General features: G+C 33.6%; 2 protein-coding genes across 2 annotated transcripts; both read right to left on the reverse strand.

The window, feature by feature from the left end:
* Positions 1–5,129: 5,129 nt before the first annotated feature.
* On the reverse strand, positions 5,130–6,887 carry LOC106664155. Its single transcript, XM_014389607.2, has one exon. The coding sequence runs from the start codon at positions 6,762–6,764 to the stop codon at positions 5,505–5,507; it is 1,260 nt and encodes a 419-aa protein (XP_014245093.1). The 5' UTR covers positions 6,765–6,887; the 3' UTR covers positions 5,130–5,504.
* Positions 6,888–9,369: 2,482 nt separating this feature from the next.
* LOC106664144 (pre-rRNA-processing protein TSR2 homolog) lies at positions 9,370–15,579 on the reverse strand. The gene is made up of 4 exons (XM_014389594.2): positions 15,284–15,579; positions 11,747–11,843; positions 11,299–11,510; positions 9,370–9,574 (listed from the first exon to the last, which is right to left on the reverse strand). Exons 1-4 carry the CDS (start codon positions 15,353–15,355, stop codon positions 9,479–9,481), a joined length of 477 nt encoding a protein of 158 aa, XP_014245080.1. The 5' UTR covers positions 15,356–15,579; the 3' UTR covers positions 9,370–9,478.
* Positions 15,580–17,208: the final 1,629 nt, after the last annotated feature.

Raw genomic sequence — 17,208 nt, forward strand, 5'->3', positions numbered from 1 at the left:
CTTTTTTGCTAGGTGGACCGTCAAGGTGGGCTAGCTAACATTTTTTCTGTGATTGGTACATTTATAGTTGAGGAAACAAACAAATCTCGAATTTAATCTTAATTCTACATAATGACGTCTCAGCTCTCGTTGGTCTCGAAAGTTGATTCTATTAACTTTTCCACTTTTCTGCCCGTCTTCACTTAACTCCCGTCTCATCTTGTTTGCCTTTACCCAGGTCTCTTTGGTCATTTATATCCTATGTATACTAAAAAAATCAAAAATCTCATTTTGGCCTGAGGATGAGGTATGCATATGGGGGGGAGGGCGCTTTAGGTGTCCAAGCAGGTTTTTATTTTTTTATGTATATTTTTTGAGTTTGTCAAAGCTCAATAGTAAAGTTTTAATATTAACTTTTTTCAATGGATATGAGATCTTCTGTTATCTTTCTGTGCTTTCTTATTGGCACTAGCGTTTTAACACTTTTCAATTAAAAGAAAAGTTCAGATATTCCATTAAATTCTACTTAATCACCTGTCTTACGCATTTATTTGATGAAATAAATTTATTCAAGTAACAATTATTCTTCTAGAATACTTATATTTTGAGAATGTTATTCAAAAGACTACTGTGACCCACGAAATTTAATCAATTCAGAAGTTGGAAGAAAATTATGAATTTAGAAGCAGGATAGGTTTTTAGTATTTATTATTTTTGTTTGATGCAACAATATTATCTATTTATCTTTTGAACAACAAATGAAATGTAATGTGCCAACATTTCAATTGAAATTATTATTAGTCCTGAGTTTAAGGGATCAGATTATTGCAGATTTGTTTTCCAAGTATAAACTTTTTTTTGTAATTTGTATTATTTGTTATTTTTTATGTCGATTTGTATTGTTCGTGCCTGGGCCTTAAAAGTATTTCCTTGCATTTCTTTATTAAGATTAATTCAGTTGTGTACTTCAATCACCAACAAATTTTTTGATAAAGTGTATTTGTGTGTTTAACTATATATATGTATTTTCAGAATATTTTCTTATACAAATTAAAATCAATAAAATGATCCTTTGCCGAGTTATTCCAAATTAAAGGTACAGGTAATTCACCATCACTGTACTGATGTATATATTTTTGATATTCCATATGGCGATTTGTCAACAAGTTTGAACTAAATTTAAATAAATTCATTCTTATTATTTGAATTTTGAAATAATTTATCATATTACATAATTATATTTTTAAAAATTAACTTTTGTGATAAAAGGAATTCAAAATGCGTTTTTTTGTTTTTTAAGTTTTTACCGCCTAGAATTTGTGATATTTCATCTAGGATCAGAAACACTGTCTTATCTACACTTTCCTACTTAAAACTTGATTCCTGTCATCTTGAAAGCTCTTGTAAGGTCCTAGGCTTTTTATTTTTGTACAGTGCTGATTGGACAAGATTCATTTGTTTCAAAATTTGACAATTATTTCATAGTTTGTCTTTTTTTGCAGTTTGTGGACCAATTCTTATCTACTTTAAACAATTTTTATACTCTTGATTAAAAAAAACCTAGGTTTCCTTCATAATTTTTTTAAAACCGTTCGTAGGGATATCATTGCCGTATGTAATATCTGTTTTTTTTTTTTTAAATATATAATAGCAAAAATTACACAGTATGATGTTAGTTAAATATTTCTTACAATTTTAGATGCCTTATAAATATTTTTGTACAATTACATGTAAATGATTCCCAGCTTTATTCCCAAGTTTTATGCAAAATATCTTTTTTCGTTATTTTACCACTGTATTATTTGAAATGCAATGTAAAATTACCACTTGACAAGTATATTCATGTGATTATTTTGTCTGTTTTGATTTTTTAATAGTTAACTTTGCATTTATTTAATGTTTAGTTTAAAAATATTTACTTTTTTATTTTTATATATTCTTGTCGAATACATTAAATATTCAAATTTGATTGTATTATAAACATGTAAAATCAAATCATAAGGATAAAAATCACTTTGTAATTAGTGCTATTAAAATGAAAGTATTTATAATAGATGCATGGATCTAAAGTGGATAAGAAACATGTACAGAAATTGTAAAGTTGTAAATAAAATTTTGATATATCTGTATCTACTGCAAATATTATTTTATAAGAGCATTATACTGTTATAGCGTGTTCTAGAATCTAGCAATGCCCTTTGGCCGTATTAATGGCTCTTAAATACGAAAACATTTATCCATGTGTGATATAATATGCTTTAAGTGATTGTCCACATAGCTAACCGGTGTGTACTAATTGTATGTATTTGATTAGTGTTATTTGCACTAAGCGTAGTTTAGATGATAGTATCTATTCTATTTTTTATGCATTAAAAGTTTTTTTTATATATTTTTGTTTCATTCCTTTCTTTATTTAAATAACCATAATCCATCAATTTTTAATTTAATTTGATTCTTTACACACAGATTTGGGGCACAAATGCTTCCACTGCTTCATTGTTGCATCAAAATGATCCCCCCCCCCAAATTTCTTCCATAAAGATGAAAGTCACAAGTAAAATGCCTGGACTATTCTAACGTTTTCCGTCCTATTGCATCCAACTTTTGCCTCGCGGCGTTAGCTGTATGAGACCTGGCGTTATGCAGAAGAATGACACTTCAGGCCGATTGTTTTTTCCTTTTCCTCCGAAACAACAACCTTGAAGCATTTAATAAAATTGTGCATCGATTATTGAGAAAGTCAACTACAAAAGTCGCCTCATAGTTGGCGACAGACACTCGTCCTTGGGCAGAAATTGTGGTTCTCGTCCTCGACCTTTTCACACCCTCCAGAAATTTTTTTTACACTAAGCAAAGACGAATCCTTGACAGGGTGTTGTCCCCGTCCTATGACTTTAATCGCCCTAAAATTTTGGTTGGATTCACCCTCTCCTTGGTAATAATCCATTGTTCCACAGACACTCACTTGTTTCTTACTCATAGTTTCTGTTGATACTAAAGGGTCCTGGGTTCCTGGGAGAGTTGCTGTCAATTCTCTCCTGAACACAATCTACTTGCACATCAGTCCCTTTCAAGTCTACATTTTTAAGAAAATCAGTCCCGTATATATTTGATACATCCAATTTTTTAAGAGTACGTAGATTTGAATCTAGAAACTGATTTATTGGAGGATGAAAAGACCTAGCTGTGATAGCCCACCCTCAGTGGCTGGACAGATACCATGGTCTGTAACTGAACTGCCAACACAGGTGGGTGATTCAAAATGCTTGCTTGAGTTTGTCAGCGTAATGCAAGAATTGATAGGCTCGTGAAAATATTGTGAGGATTAATTGTCCTTGAGTCTGAAATTCTCGTTTTCGGAAGGAGAATGGACACATTTTTAAGTTCTTTGTGTCCAAAAAGGTTTAAAAAAATAGAATTAATTCATCATGCTCATTAAATAAATTTTATTCAAGTTTAAACAGTCGATTTTTAACCCTTGATATAAAAAATAACTTGTGTCAAATTTAATCATAATTAATTTAATTTAATAAACTTTATTACATTATTTTTAAAATGATCTTAATAATTTGGATGGAAGGATTAGAAGCACTAATCTTGTCATAAGATTGTTTTTGTCTAATTCCATATTTGAGTTGTTTCTTTGAGAAAAATCAGTTTTCAGCCAACAGATCAACGATAATCAATTCATTGTACATTAGATATAATTTTCAGGAAAAACAAAAATCTATCCATTCCTCATAGCAATTGTTCCCATTGTACATCTGTCGCAAATTTGTTTTTATTATCCTTAGAAAGACTAGAACATTAAATTGTAAAAAAAATATCACGTATGAAATTTTATTACTTTAATTATTTCTAACACCTATTTGGATTCGGAANAAAAATTCTTCGAATCTTTGTGAAGATACAATTAATTAGGTTTTTATCTCCACTAAAAACCTTAATTAATTGTATGATATTATTATACATATTGGTCAAGCTGACCATGAAACTAGTGAATTTAATAACTTTGTGAAGATATTGAAGTTTTTCTTTAGAACTCTATAATTTCAATTTATCGTTTAACTGTTTTTTTTTTTTTTTTTAATTGACAAATTAAATTTTCATATTTTATTCTACTAAATTTTCCACATTTTTTAAACCAGTTATATAAGGAAAATGTTAATATCTCCAGTGTGAATCGATGAATTTGGTTTTTCACACATTTTGTAAATCCTTTTCATTCTAAAAAAAGCTTAATAGTTACATGATAAATTGAAAATGTTATTTAATAACATGAAAATTTATTTTGATTTTTAAAAATCTAACTAAAACAACAACCATATTATATAACACAAATAGAAATTATTTAGTTCTGAAGGAAAACTTAAATATGTCCAGAACAAAATGATGAATTTTCCCACCTCCTCAAAAAAAAAAAAAGAAAAAAAAAGTTGATCGCCATGTCAGCTTAACTTGCCTGCTTATTACAAGTTCTAATAGCACCAGCAGATTCTACATAAAACATTACTTTTAGAACCATACTAAGTTTTACAAAAAAAATCTCGCCAAATAATTTCAGTTTATATTCAATTTTTTACATATATGTTTGTCATTTGTCATAAATGCAGCAATTTATGGAAACAAATCATTTTCCAAACATAAAAGTTATAATATGTACTGTCTGCAAGGTGACCTGCATCACAATTATTTGTGTTCAATCAGACGAGTTTCGGCATTTCACCATTTCAAAAGGTTTTATATTTTTCATTGAAAATTTNATAACTTTGTTAATAATAAAACACTCATTGGACAGTCTTAATTATTGAATTTTATCATTACATCAATACATATAATTAATTATTGATATGTATATGCAAAAAAAAAATTATTGTTAAAGTTTATGCGAAAAAAAAATTCCACTTTAAAAAAAAACCTAATGTTACTAACAAAAACAACAGAAACATAACATAACATAAAACATTGATAATTAACAAAATCTTCATAATTGTTAAAAATAAATATTTACTAACAAACACCTCATAATGACATTTATATGGAATATTTCTAAAGTCAATTATAAAAATATATCATTATTCTAAGAATTTATTGAACAAATATCACTTTCCAATCCTTTTATTTATTTGGATTATTCAATACTTCCTGTATTTTTTTTTTTTTTTTAGCAAATATGATTGTCTTATATGGCACCTTTAATTATTCTTAGTCATATTGTCATCAGCGAATGACTCAAACATACAAAAATACCCAATACTATGTACAAACGTTAATGCTAACTAAATTTCACACTGGAAGAGTAACTTGGAATAAACTAGAGTACTTTAAATAAATCTTCCCATTTTTTTCTTTACAAAGAATGTTTCTTTTTAAGAGATCTACGATGGAATGCAGTGGATAATTGAAATAGAAGAAAGTAAGTCCATCCTGTAAAGACGATTCAAAGAGCCAGTCACTCTTTAGTCGTATTGTGTTTAAAATTAATTCTATTTTTTTTTCTACTTCATGAAAAAATGATTAAAAGATCAAGAAAAAAATTTCCCAGACTTCCACAATCTCAGTATCTTATTGCTCATGAGTTCACCGAGAAAATCCAAAGCAGTCGGATTGAATGTAGCCTTTACACTCCCATAGTTGTAACAGTTGTCATAAAAGAAAATTGTTCCTTTTTCGACAGTGGTTCGAGCGGTTTGTCCTGGAGGGCTCATTGTAGGATTGATTATGACAAAACTGTCTGTCGGAAAGGCAGCGCATTCGGTCTTTCTCAAAACCCTCGGCCATGATTTCTCTGAGCCCTTTGTGTTCTTTTTATCCGTGCAACAAAGTCTTGTGCGCAAATCAATCTTGGTGTTCTTCAAAACAGTGTGGTTCGCGAACAGGCGGTCCAGTTTGGCGGCGTTTTTTGGCACGAGGTATTCGTTCCAACCTAGGGCAACGGTGACAGCCGCTCGATCGGCAGTCCTGTACAAACAGTCTTTCTGCAGGAGAAATTTAGCCACCCGACTGTCCAAATAAGGTAAATTCCAGTTCAAGACGGAAAAGGATCTAAATGAGCGGGACGCCGATGCCATTCGTACGGCTTTGTCGAGGAGGCCGTAGTGGAGGCCGAAGTCGTAGAGTAAGACGTCAGTGAATCCGACGACCTGGTGGAAGGCGAGGAATTCGACGAGAAACGTTTTCGGGAGGCCGGTTAGGTCCGGGTAGACACACAAGGCGGCGGAGAATCCGTCCGCCTTGGGAGGCGGCCGGAATACTGGCACAAAATACTTGCGTCCGTCGGCCGGGTCGACGAGTACGAGCATGTAAGGACGACCTTTGACCTCCTCGACCACAGAACACGTCAGCTCGTAGAAGTGTTCGTCCGCGGTGTCGATCCGCTCTGAGGCGATGGCGAATTCGCCCTCAGTCGAAGATAAAATCACGTCTTTGAAGTCGTACCAAATGTGGCATCGGAAACTCCGGGTGGAATCTTCCGCTTTCCCGACGGCGATCGCCTTCACCAAGGATCTCCCGCCCGAGATCGCGGCGAAAGCGGAATACACGTGGAAACGGCCGACGGGCGTCCAAAGCGGGCGGGGCCGGCCCAGGGCGTCCACCATCCCATCGTCCGCCCCCGTCTCGTTCAACACGAGGCAATTTCTGTCGGAAAAGCCAGACGAGGAGTCGACCACGACGAACATCTCGAACGTCGACCTCAGCTTGACGTACTCGTTCCTGTAGAGGAAAAGCCCCGTGATACCGATCAACAACACCGCCCAAACCAAAACTTGCCTGTATTTCTTCATAACTTTGAAACAAAACAACACAAAAAAAGAAAAAAAAAAGAAAACTTCAAACGAAAAACCACTCGCCTCTTACTTCCTTACATTGTCAAAGATAACAGTCTCGTAGGCTCCATTAAAATCGAACTAACCCTTAAGTAGGGATGGAAACGATATATCGATATACACTGACGCCAAAAATTCTGCCCCCCTTGTAATATAACTTGATTTGTATACATTTTTATATATTAATCAAAGTTTCACGTTTTTAACATTTTATAATTGAGTATTTGTCTAAAAAGGTAAATTGCTTCGGAAAATGAATAAAAAAACACGGACAGATAAAATTTGTTCTAAATTTTTAATTAACATTTCAATATTGCGCATTTCTTCCTCTTGCTTGAATTACATCTCGCAGTCGCCTCGGCATACTTTCTACCAGTCTGGAAATGTCTTTTTGCTGGAGGTTAGCCCATTCTTCACGAAGTGTTCTTTTAAGATCGTGGAGTGTATGGAAATGCCCTTATTCGTCTTTTGAGGTTACCCCATAAATGGTCGATGGAGTTCAAGTATGGAGAACGAGTTGGACAGGTTAAGACCCTGATGCTATGGTGTTGAAAGTACGTTTGTACTCTGCGAGCGATATGCGGACGGACATTATCATGCATTAGAATAGGATTGTCACTGATTTCATCGAGGATAGGCAACGCATGATTGCCATGATCCAAAATTTTATCCACATAGCAAGTGGCCATCAAAGACCCTCCATGAACAACAACCGACTCCCTGTACAGGGGGCTACTCGTGTTACAAACTTTGCTAGTAGATTTCACTTTTCGACAGCAACATATTTAATAAATAAAATATGATCTACTGCACTGATAAGAATACCAAGATTTACAAGATTAAATACATAAATGAATAAAAAGTATATAAAATAACTGGGTCGTCGGCCCAGCTGGATTGGAGCCCTAGGCCAAAGTTTCAGGGTACCATAAAAAAAAGTGACCTATCCGAACCTGTCAGTTGTTCAATTTTGTTGCCTTGCAGACCAGTTCCCTCTGTACGATTATTTTCCAAAGCTGGACAGATTATTTCAAAAACCAGAAATCGCTTAGAGAGTAAATTTGCTTTAAAGCCGTTTTTTAAATTCCGTTCCGGAGATGATATAGTGGTAGTCTTTCATTGTAAAATTGGGATAAATTAATTTTAATAACTTAAGGATTGGTTTTAGTTACATTCATGTTAAAACTTTACCTATTTTTTTTTTTTTAAATTTAAAGCAAGGGACAGAAATTGGGCTTGGGTGGATTATGGATGTTTTACAAAGTAATGATGGGCAAAGAAAAAACAGGGGGGTATTTTGAATAAAATTCACAGGCACAAAATACTTAGACATAGATGTCTTCTGTTAAAAAGCGACTGAAAAATCTATATATAACTGCATCCAAATAAATGGAACCAGAGGGGAAAAAATGTTATTAAAATAACGAACCATGGTTTTTATTAATTAGAAATGACTAAGTTTGAAAAAAAATTATCGATCGTCCTTAGAACAGCTTTTTTCCGTCATATTAACCTTGTTTTTAAATTAGCAATTAAAACTTTTTCCTACAAAATTGACCCTTTTTAACATCAAATTAACATTTTTTAAAATTTGAAATTAACCCATTTTAACTAACAATTAACCTTTTATTTTTAAATTGTGCGTAACGAAAAGGCAGACAGGCTAGAGGATTTCTGCTTCTTCAAGTTTACTATTCTTAAGTAAATCTGTTACTGAAAATAAGGATTAACATTTAATTTAACTTGATTGACATTTGACTTAACTTGATTAACTTTGAACCTATTCTTGGGAACCTTAAACACAGAATCCTCCATCACAGAATGGATCCAAAAAAGACAAAAGAAATGGATAAACTCTAGAGGTGCTAAGTGCAGTAAGCTTATGCTAAAACAACTCTCATCAATACTGGCAAACTCAGTGCTACAGTCAGAACCTAAACTCGGAGGAGCAATGGACTACTGGTCACTGTCATCTGAGAAATCAGCTAACATGGGTATGTTCAACAATGACCTCATTTGTAGGTTATTGGAATGAGGAGTCAGAAACAGCCACCCAGGTCATCTTCAAATGCGAAGCAACCGCTCAATGGAGATTTGATCTAGGATACAAAGAAAACCCAGGGAAAGGAATTGTAGCAATGACAGTCAATGACCTAGTACTTCTTAAAAGTAGGATCAAGTCAATTGCACTGAACTAAGGAACTTGGAGAGTACAATAAGTCAGAAGACTGTAGTGCTTGGGGAATATACCCCATTTCCTTGTATACATATTTATCATCATCATCATCATCATACACCACATTATTAATGACATCAGCTGTTCTCTAGTTTTGTCTAAGATGCTTGGGTAGTTATATGAGTACTTCGGTTCGCTCAAATTTTGTCAAAAAGGCTTGTTCTACCTTGTTTTAGTTGTTGTTTCTTCTGTTGAAAGATACTGATTAATTATCTGTTCAAACAATTGTACTCATTTTGCACATAATCTCCCTACATACTCGCATATTTGGGAACATGCTAAACTTATTGAAACAATCTTAAAAATTTTTAAATAAAAATATATATGTACATATATATAAAAATATAAATACGTTTTGTACAACATAATTAGCATTTATAAATTCATTTACACAGTTCTTAACATAATCAGAGTTACTCATTCAAATTCTTAAAAATTAACGTCTTCTATGTGTGACTTGAGTCCACCCTTCACTGTCAACATTGTCATGATGGAGCTGAGGCACTGATTCAGAAGCTGTTCTATGATGTACCTAGAAATAAAATATAACAATGTATCAATAAGATCACTCCACTCTACTTGGAAGAAAATTTAACAGAAGGATATTGCTTTTATTTAACCATGAACGTGTTAAGCCTTTTTGAAGATAGGACATATAACTGACGCAGACCTGGCAGCTGTTCATCTGCTCCTTATGCCAAATGCTTACTACTAGCTTGTACTTTTTCCCAGAGCAGCACACTACTTGATTTTACCATTTCTGGACTATCCTGTTGATAGGTACCTTATCTTTATTCCACAAACACTTCTTCAACCTCTTCTTTTTTTCCAGATATTCTACATAATCCTCATTAAGGTTCATGCTCCCTCTTGCATTTTCCACTTACCAACCTTGTTTCTTCATTTCATTATTTGGTTGAAAGCCACTTTTATCCGTTGCCTCTGCCTACCTTAAAAAAGCTTCAAGGCTCCGGCTCTTTGAAGATTATAAGGAAATACAGGCTCAACATGTTCAGTGCAGCCTGGTAAATCAATTTCCTCCTGGACAGCAAAAATTTCCTACTCCTAGAAACGTTATGCATCATGACCTGCAGGTCATCCATCAGGTGGATTGAGCCAGTGTGGCCTTAATGCAGGTCACCAGCACTGAACATGTTAAAGAAGGTAAAGAAGGGTGTCCCAACAGATCTGAAAACCACTGATAGGATCAAGAGGGAAATGGTTTATTGGTAAATGGAAAGTTTAAATATAAAACAGAGGTAACAAGTACAAAATGAATTAAGAATAATACAAACCATTGTACACAATAACAGCTACAACACAAACACAATCGAAAAAAAAAAACAAAAAAACAATAAAATAAAAAAAACCGTCAATAGTGCCACGCCTTGGCACCTTTCAGGGAGTGATATTATATATAATTAGCAAGTGAGTGGAATATTGAGTACCCCATCAGCCCTCAGTGCATTGGAGGCTAATATGACTGCTGGTGGCCTCAAAAAAAGCATAAAAAAAGTCAAAACATAAAAGAACAATACAAGGAACAAGTCAGATCATTTAGGAACAACAGAAAATTGAATAACATGACACTTATAGAAAACAACCATGAAGCATCAATAATACAAACAAGTATGAAACTATTATATAATGAACAAAACAGAGAAAAATGAACATACTCGAAAATTTAGAAATGTACAAACGTAACACAGTTAATGTTAAAAACTCCTCATTAATTCACAAATTAACCTGGATGATCTCTGCATTATGCAGTTAACTATAAAAAAATTTTAAAGGGAGTTTTAACTATGGGGTTATATGAACCCTCAAGGTGGTTTTGAGAGAGAAAAAACCCATTTGTAAGTGTGTAGAGTTTAAATGCAGGGCTGCTGAACCCGGGACCTTACAGAGATGAGCACTGGGTCAATACCTAAACCGTTGCAGCCAGCGACGCCCCAAAACATAGTTTTTAAAAAGCATTAAAGGTATGGACAGATTGCTTGACTTAGAGGCACGAGCAAGAAGGGTGACCTTTGTTCAGAAAATCCTGAAGCCAATTTTACGTCAAATCGTTGTATTTGGGAAAAAGTGCCTTTTTAATAGATTTAATCATCAATTTTGATAATAAACTTTGTGATTAAATAAGAGCAATATCCTTTGGCGAAAGATAAAAATATTATAAAGGCAACCATATCCAAATGGGTTGTTTTCAAAAAGCTTTCCTTTGGTTATTGTTGAACACATAAAAAAAAACCTTACCTCAGGAACAGTAAACACTTGTTGAATAGGAGTACTCTTTCCTTGTCGCCTTATAAATGCCTCCATCTGAAGTAGATCACCTGTTTGATAAATTTGGTGCATTTCTATTAAAGCTTCAACAACCGCCGGTGCAGAATCATCTTCGAGTAATGTATGGAATTCTGCATCCATAACATCTTCGAGATCGACAATGAAGTCACTCGGATCCGTACCTGGAATTGATTAATTTTGCAATTAGCATTGTTTAGTAGTAAATTACATTGATTTTGGTCATCGAGTACGTTTCGATGCTGAGTGCCTCAAAAGAGGGGCTGCCATGTATGGGTATATCACATATTTTAAAACATCTCACGGTCAAATTGAACAATAAACTTTTTATTTAAATGCTATAAGTCATGAATAATTTTGCATTTTAGATCAAAATGTAAGAGAACATGAGTATACTTACCAGCAGCGAGCTTCTGGGATATAAAATCTACAAAATCTATGACTTTCTTTTCAGTTTCTCTTGGTGTACATCCCGCAAAATTGTGATCTATGGCCAACTGCAATCCAAAATGCACAAGCAAAATAAATAACACAAATAAACTAACAATGTACAATAAAACAAGCTCTCATGATAATTTTTTGCCTATAAATTTTTTAAATGTAATTATGATAGGACAGAGATACTAGAGTTGTGTATTCCCGGACATGAGGGCATAGAAGGAAATGAACACAATGATCAATTGGCCAAAAAAAGGGGCAACTCTCTCACCCATGAGACCTTCAACTACAACTAGTACTCTGGAGTGTGTGCTTAAGTTGAAACTGGAAAAACGAATTGAGAAAAAAACTCAAGACAAAAGCACCAGGTATGAGGCAAGCTAAAAGATTTAGAAATCTCTCAAAAAAGAAGCCAAAGGAACTCCTCTCTCTCAGCAGGCAGGATTTTTGTGAATGTGAAGCGTAAGTCCAGTAATGGCACAGCCACTTCGGTAGGGCAATACTCACAATAAAAGAGGTCCACGAAGAGGCACCAAGGAAAGTGCTAGTCTTATAGCACCTTCTAAGGTATGACTACAATTATAGGAGTTTCACAATAGACCTAAACAGGTCATTGTTTTTAGGAGATGAGGCAGATTAGCTTTGAAAGAACAATGATATTTCAAAAGGACTCTTATCAAAGTAGTAAATGCGTACAATTACCTTTTTGTGACGCTAACTTCTTGTTTGTCACTCAATACACACTTTGTGCAGAAAGTCTCAGCAGCAAAATTTGTGCTTAATACTCTGTGGTCTAGGTTCATGAAGTATGATCTGGTCCCTTTATCTTCCAAATTTAAATTATTTAATGAGGTATGCTGTTCCATTCTCTCGTGTGGAAATCAAGTTTGAGGTTTTCAACTTTATGATCAGTTGGATAAATTGTTAAGGTACTTCATCAAGCAGTTGCTTACCTTGCCCTCTTGTACTCCAAATTACATCCTATATATAAAAACCTGTGTTGATACCTTATTTCTGCACACGTTGAAGCTCCATTATAAATATGCATTCAAAACCCTAACACTCCCTGGTCAAAGTTCCACAAAAATTACAGCTCAGAAGATAATAATAAAAAATATTTTCTAGTATGTGCACTGGAGTTCCTTGTCAGAGGGATACCATCTTTTCCGATTCTCTCGGGACAATATTTCTGAATGGATGGCAGAATTCCAGTGTGTTCTTTCCAATATAAGGTCTAGTGACAGCATGATGTTTTTGGAGCAAATGCTGGCAACAAAGAGGTTTCTTGTGTACAAAACTCTGTTCCTTAACTCTACCCCTTGGATAGGCGGCCAGAGGGATACAGAAATGTGCTCTCTGTGCAATACAAGGGAAAAGGAAACCGATGTGCACTTTTTGCCTAAATGCACCATCCTGTCTGAGATGTGTGCTTCATAGGTAGTGATGTGCTCTCAGAAGAAATCCTAGTCCAACTTTTAAATGAGCCAAGCCTGCAGCTAATAAAAGTCGCTCGTCACGCCTGGTAATACTGTTGGGAACTGGTACAAGAGTACAATTTTTGATTTAGATTAGATTTGATTAGAAGACATTTTTACTTAATTAATGTATATAAATATCTTGTTCTTTGTTCACCAGATTATTTTATTTGTTTACTTTTTCTTTCTGACAATATTATAAAACACAGAGAATATTATTATATTTTATTGGCTATTTCATTATCTTTTATTAATATTTTATCAGTAATCTCGACTCCAAGCAGATGGATATTCCATTGCTGTAAATACTTGTTTTTTTAAAAAGGTATGTTTTCTTATTCTTTTTTGAATTATTTCTGTTATTGCATGCAAAAGAACATAAGAATCTTTGAGTCCTTCTGTGACCTTTGGAACTTATCGGTAAATTTACAAAAGTAAAAAATTATGGTATTCCGCAATGGGGAACTTCCGAAAGATGGTTCTACAAGGGTAATAAAATCGAGGTGGTGCACAAGTATAAATATCTATGAGTTATTTTTACACCTCGTCTTTCTCAATCACACCACCTTAATGCTACAATTTCTGCTGCAAAAACAGGTTTAAATGGCATTTGGGCAAATCTCTTTAGAAAAAATCTTGACTTATGAAGCCAAACTAAAAGTTTACAACTGTGTCCTGCACTCTGTCGCATGTTATGGTGCTCAAGTCTGGGGCTTCCAGGCTTATGACATTTTGGAAAAATTTGAAAGATCTTTTGTAAAGAAACTTCTCATTCTACCATCTATTTCCCACCCTTGAATCCAGTTTGCCCCCTTTTCATACACGTTCTCCCTCCATCTAAAATATATATCTAAGGTTCTGGGCCTTCCGGATGATCGTCTGCTTAAAAATATTGCCCGACAGATAATTAGAAAGAACATTTCCTCATTCAGGCAATGGCCATCTCTAGCACAAAAATATTCTTGCCCTCTTCAAAATTCCAATGTTTAGGAGATTCTCTGTGAACTTTTAAAACTCCCAAATAAAATAAACGAAGTTCATCATGAAGAGGCTACGGAGAGCGCAAAAAGTACAGAGAGGTTTTGCTTGTTTAAGTTAATTTTTTAATGAGCACTCATTGTCCTTCATACCAAGCCTTTCCCAGAACCTTAACCTCAGAGATTCTCAATGGCTTTTTAAATTAAGAGGAGAGTTGTTATATCTGAAATTTAAACCCATACAATGAAATCTGTCCTCTCTGTAACAGTAATGTATGGGAAGAAGCATATCACTTTCTGGGAATTTCCTCACTGTCTTCAGTACTGCGTGTACCATATTTGATCCGTTATTTCCAGAGCTGAAATTCTGGAATATCTCACCAATCAAAAATCTCCCTCATTGTTAATATCTTTTGCTCGGCACACTGGAGAGTTGGATACGAGCGGCTTTTAAATATGCAATGATTGTCGACACTATGAAATTAATTGTAAGCTGTTGTATACTGTACTATTAATTCTCAAGAAGTAACAAGTTTCCTTTAAATCTTACTATTTTCCTTATTTTCTTTTTCTTGTCATGTTATACTTAGTACCAATTGTTGTATTTTTCTATTTTAATATAGTATTATTATTATTATTATTTATGTTGATGAAGAAGAAATCGACCACGACGATTAATGTGTTTGGTATCTGGTTTCTGGTCATGACTAGACCAGAAACCAGATCCCAAACACATTATTACTTGTCAAATAAAGTTTATTATTGTTATTAGACTTATACAGGTCACAATAGAGGAAAGGATTTTTAAAATCTTTAATCAACCCCCAAACCTTCAAATAAATGAAAAAAGACGTTTCCTTGTGCTAATTACGCTTTGAAATAATCCATTCTTTATTGTTAATCTTTTTATTGATTATTTTATCCTTGACACTTTTGCGCTTATACAAGTGTCACAGATTTACCTGGAATCATCATTATTATTATTATTGAAAGAAGTAAAAAAAAGTTCCTGCGGAGAAAGAAATAATAAATAAAAAGAATACTCACAGTAAAGGCGTACCAATTGTTCATTATAATTCCAACGTAATGAGACAACTGTTCCATCCCGTCGACTTCCATGTTTACAGAGGTTTCATTACGTTCAAAACATGAGGAAGAGGCGGAAAAAAGCCAAACAAAAACAGAAGAAAAGAAGTAGAAGAAAAAAGCTCAGAAAGTACGGAAGTCAACGAACGGTAAGGATAACCTGACGAAAACCTCCCTGGTGAAAACACGTGAGTGACCGCCATACCAATCGCCAAGCGATCGACCCTCTCAACCATGCCACATCGATCCTTCATTAATTTCCTCACACAATTTCTCCTCAATTTTTCACTTATTAAAAAAAAATAAATAAATAAATAAATAAAAGAAGAAGGGAAAACAAACGATGTACAGCTCTTTCTATTTCTTCATTAATGATAATCACCTTGCTCTATCTGGTACCGAATTTCATCTATTCACCGACGACCTAAAAAATGTATACAAAAATAATTAATGTTCAACTAATTAATGGCCTGTTTGCCATATAATATAATAATATATTATTAATAATAAATAATAACAACAAAACATATTTTACTATCATGTCGCATATATCACGACTTAAGAAAATTTTATTCTCTTCTGATTACGCTATATGAAATATTAGAGGACAACCTAGAAAATATTGCCAAATTATTAACTTTTTGACAGCAGAAAATTTAACAAATAAAATATGATGTACTATCCTGATAACAAGAACGAGAATTAAATGAATAAAAAATAAATAATTGGCGCGTCGGCCCGGCTGGATTGGGACCCTAGGCCAAAGTCCTGGGGCGAAAATGGCCCTTGGTGGTTCCTCTCCCTAAAAACATTAAAAAATAAAAAATTAACAAAAATTATTCTGCCTTAGATTACATTAATTTACAAGACTGGTGTCAAACTAACAAACTATTCTTAAATAATTCTAAACGTTTGTAAAATTTGTCAGGAAATGAGACTTGCAATGTTCAAGGAGGACGTTTTGAACATATAAAATTTCATAAAAAATATTTCTTGTTCTTATGTTCAATTTTGTGCAAAAGAGTTTTTTTTGTTTACTTTATATTTACTTTTGTAATTATTTAAATACTTTCTTAAAAGTCCTAATGCATAATGTTTTGAAACGGTTCGCCATCGAAAAATCAAACTTGTAGCAATGAAATTAAGTTGAAATATGAACTTTGAGAAATTAAGTATGCATTCACAGGTCATTAGTTGTGGAAATTTTCCTGCAAGCGCCAATATATGTCATTATTTACAGAACCAAGAAATTCTTTCGTAAACTTTAGACAAGCGCTCTGGAAACTTCGCCCATGATGCGGTTTTTCATCAATGTAGCACTTATAAAAAAATATACGTATAGAAAAACAAACAAAGGGGTAAGACGATAGCTCGAAATGAAAGAATTGATAACATACACGTTATTACACCTTCTGACAAAATGTTAGGGATGGTTCCGACTCAATTTTGAACAAAAATAATTCTAGAGGACTTTATCGAATTATTTTAGGTTTCAAAACAACAACTTCAAAAGGGTTTCAGATTTAAAAACATAATTTTTATCACATAAATGTATTTCGTCCTCGTCAGCATAAACTAGTTTCTTTTCCACTACAGCAGACTGATTGGCCCATATCCTTATCCAAACTTCCCGACATCATCGACATTTTTAATTTTTTATGGATATAAATATTCTCTATCTAGAGATTTAGAGACTCTTTGGTAGAAAATTGCACTTAAGAAAAAAAAATGATAAAGCTTGAGAGCAGTCAAACCTGTCAGAAAACGATGTCTTGCAATCTTCAAGGAGGAAGACATTGTGAACATTTAAAATTTAATTTTTACAAATATTCTTTACTTATGTTAAATTTTGTACAAGTCTTTTTTTTTAATTTATATTTACTTTT

The sequence above is a fragment of the Cimex lectularius genome, unplaced genomic scaffold (assembly GCF_000648675.2).
Source record: "Cimex lectularius strain Harlan isolate CLEC.00 unplaced genomic scaffold, Clec_2.1 scaffold82, whole genome shotgun sequence".
In the NCBI taxonomy this organism is placed as follows: domain Eukaryota; kingdom Metazoa; phylum Arthropoda; class Insecta; order Hemiptera; family Cimicidae; genus Cimex; species Cimex lectularius.

Bases quoted from the DNA above. Each gene is read 5' to 3' on its own strand.
- LOC106664155 (XM_014389607.2), bottom strand. From the start codon at position 6,764: ATGAAGAAATACAGGCAAGTTTTGGTTTGGGCGGTGTTGTTGATCGGT.
- LOC106664144 (XM_014389594.2), bottom strand. From the start codon at position 15,355: ATGGAAGTCGACGGGATGGAACAGTTGTCTCATTACGTTGGAATTATA. The intron at 11,844-15,283 runs GTGAGTATTCTT...TTTGGATTGCAG, and splicing joins ACAATTGGTACGCCTTTACT to TTGGCCATAGATCACAATTT. The intron at 11,511-11,746 runs GTAAGTATACTC...AATCAATTCCAG, and splicing joins ATCCCAGAAGCTCGCTGCTG to GTACGGATCCGAGTGACTTC.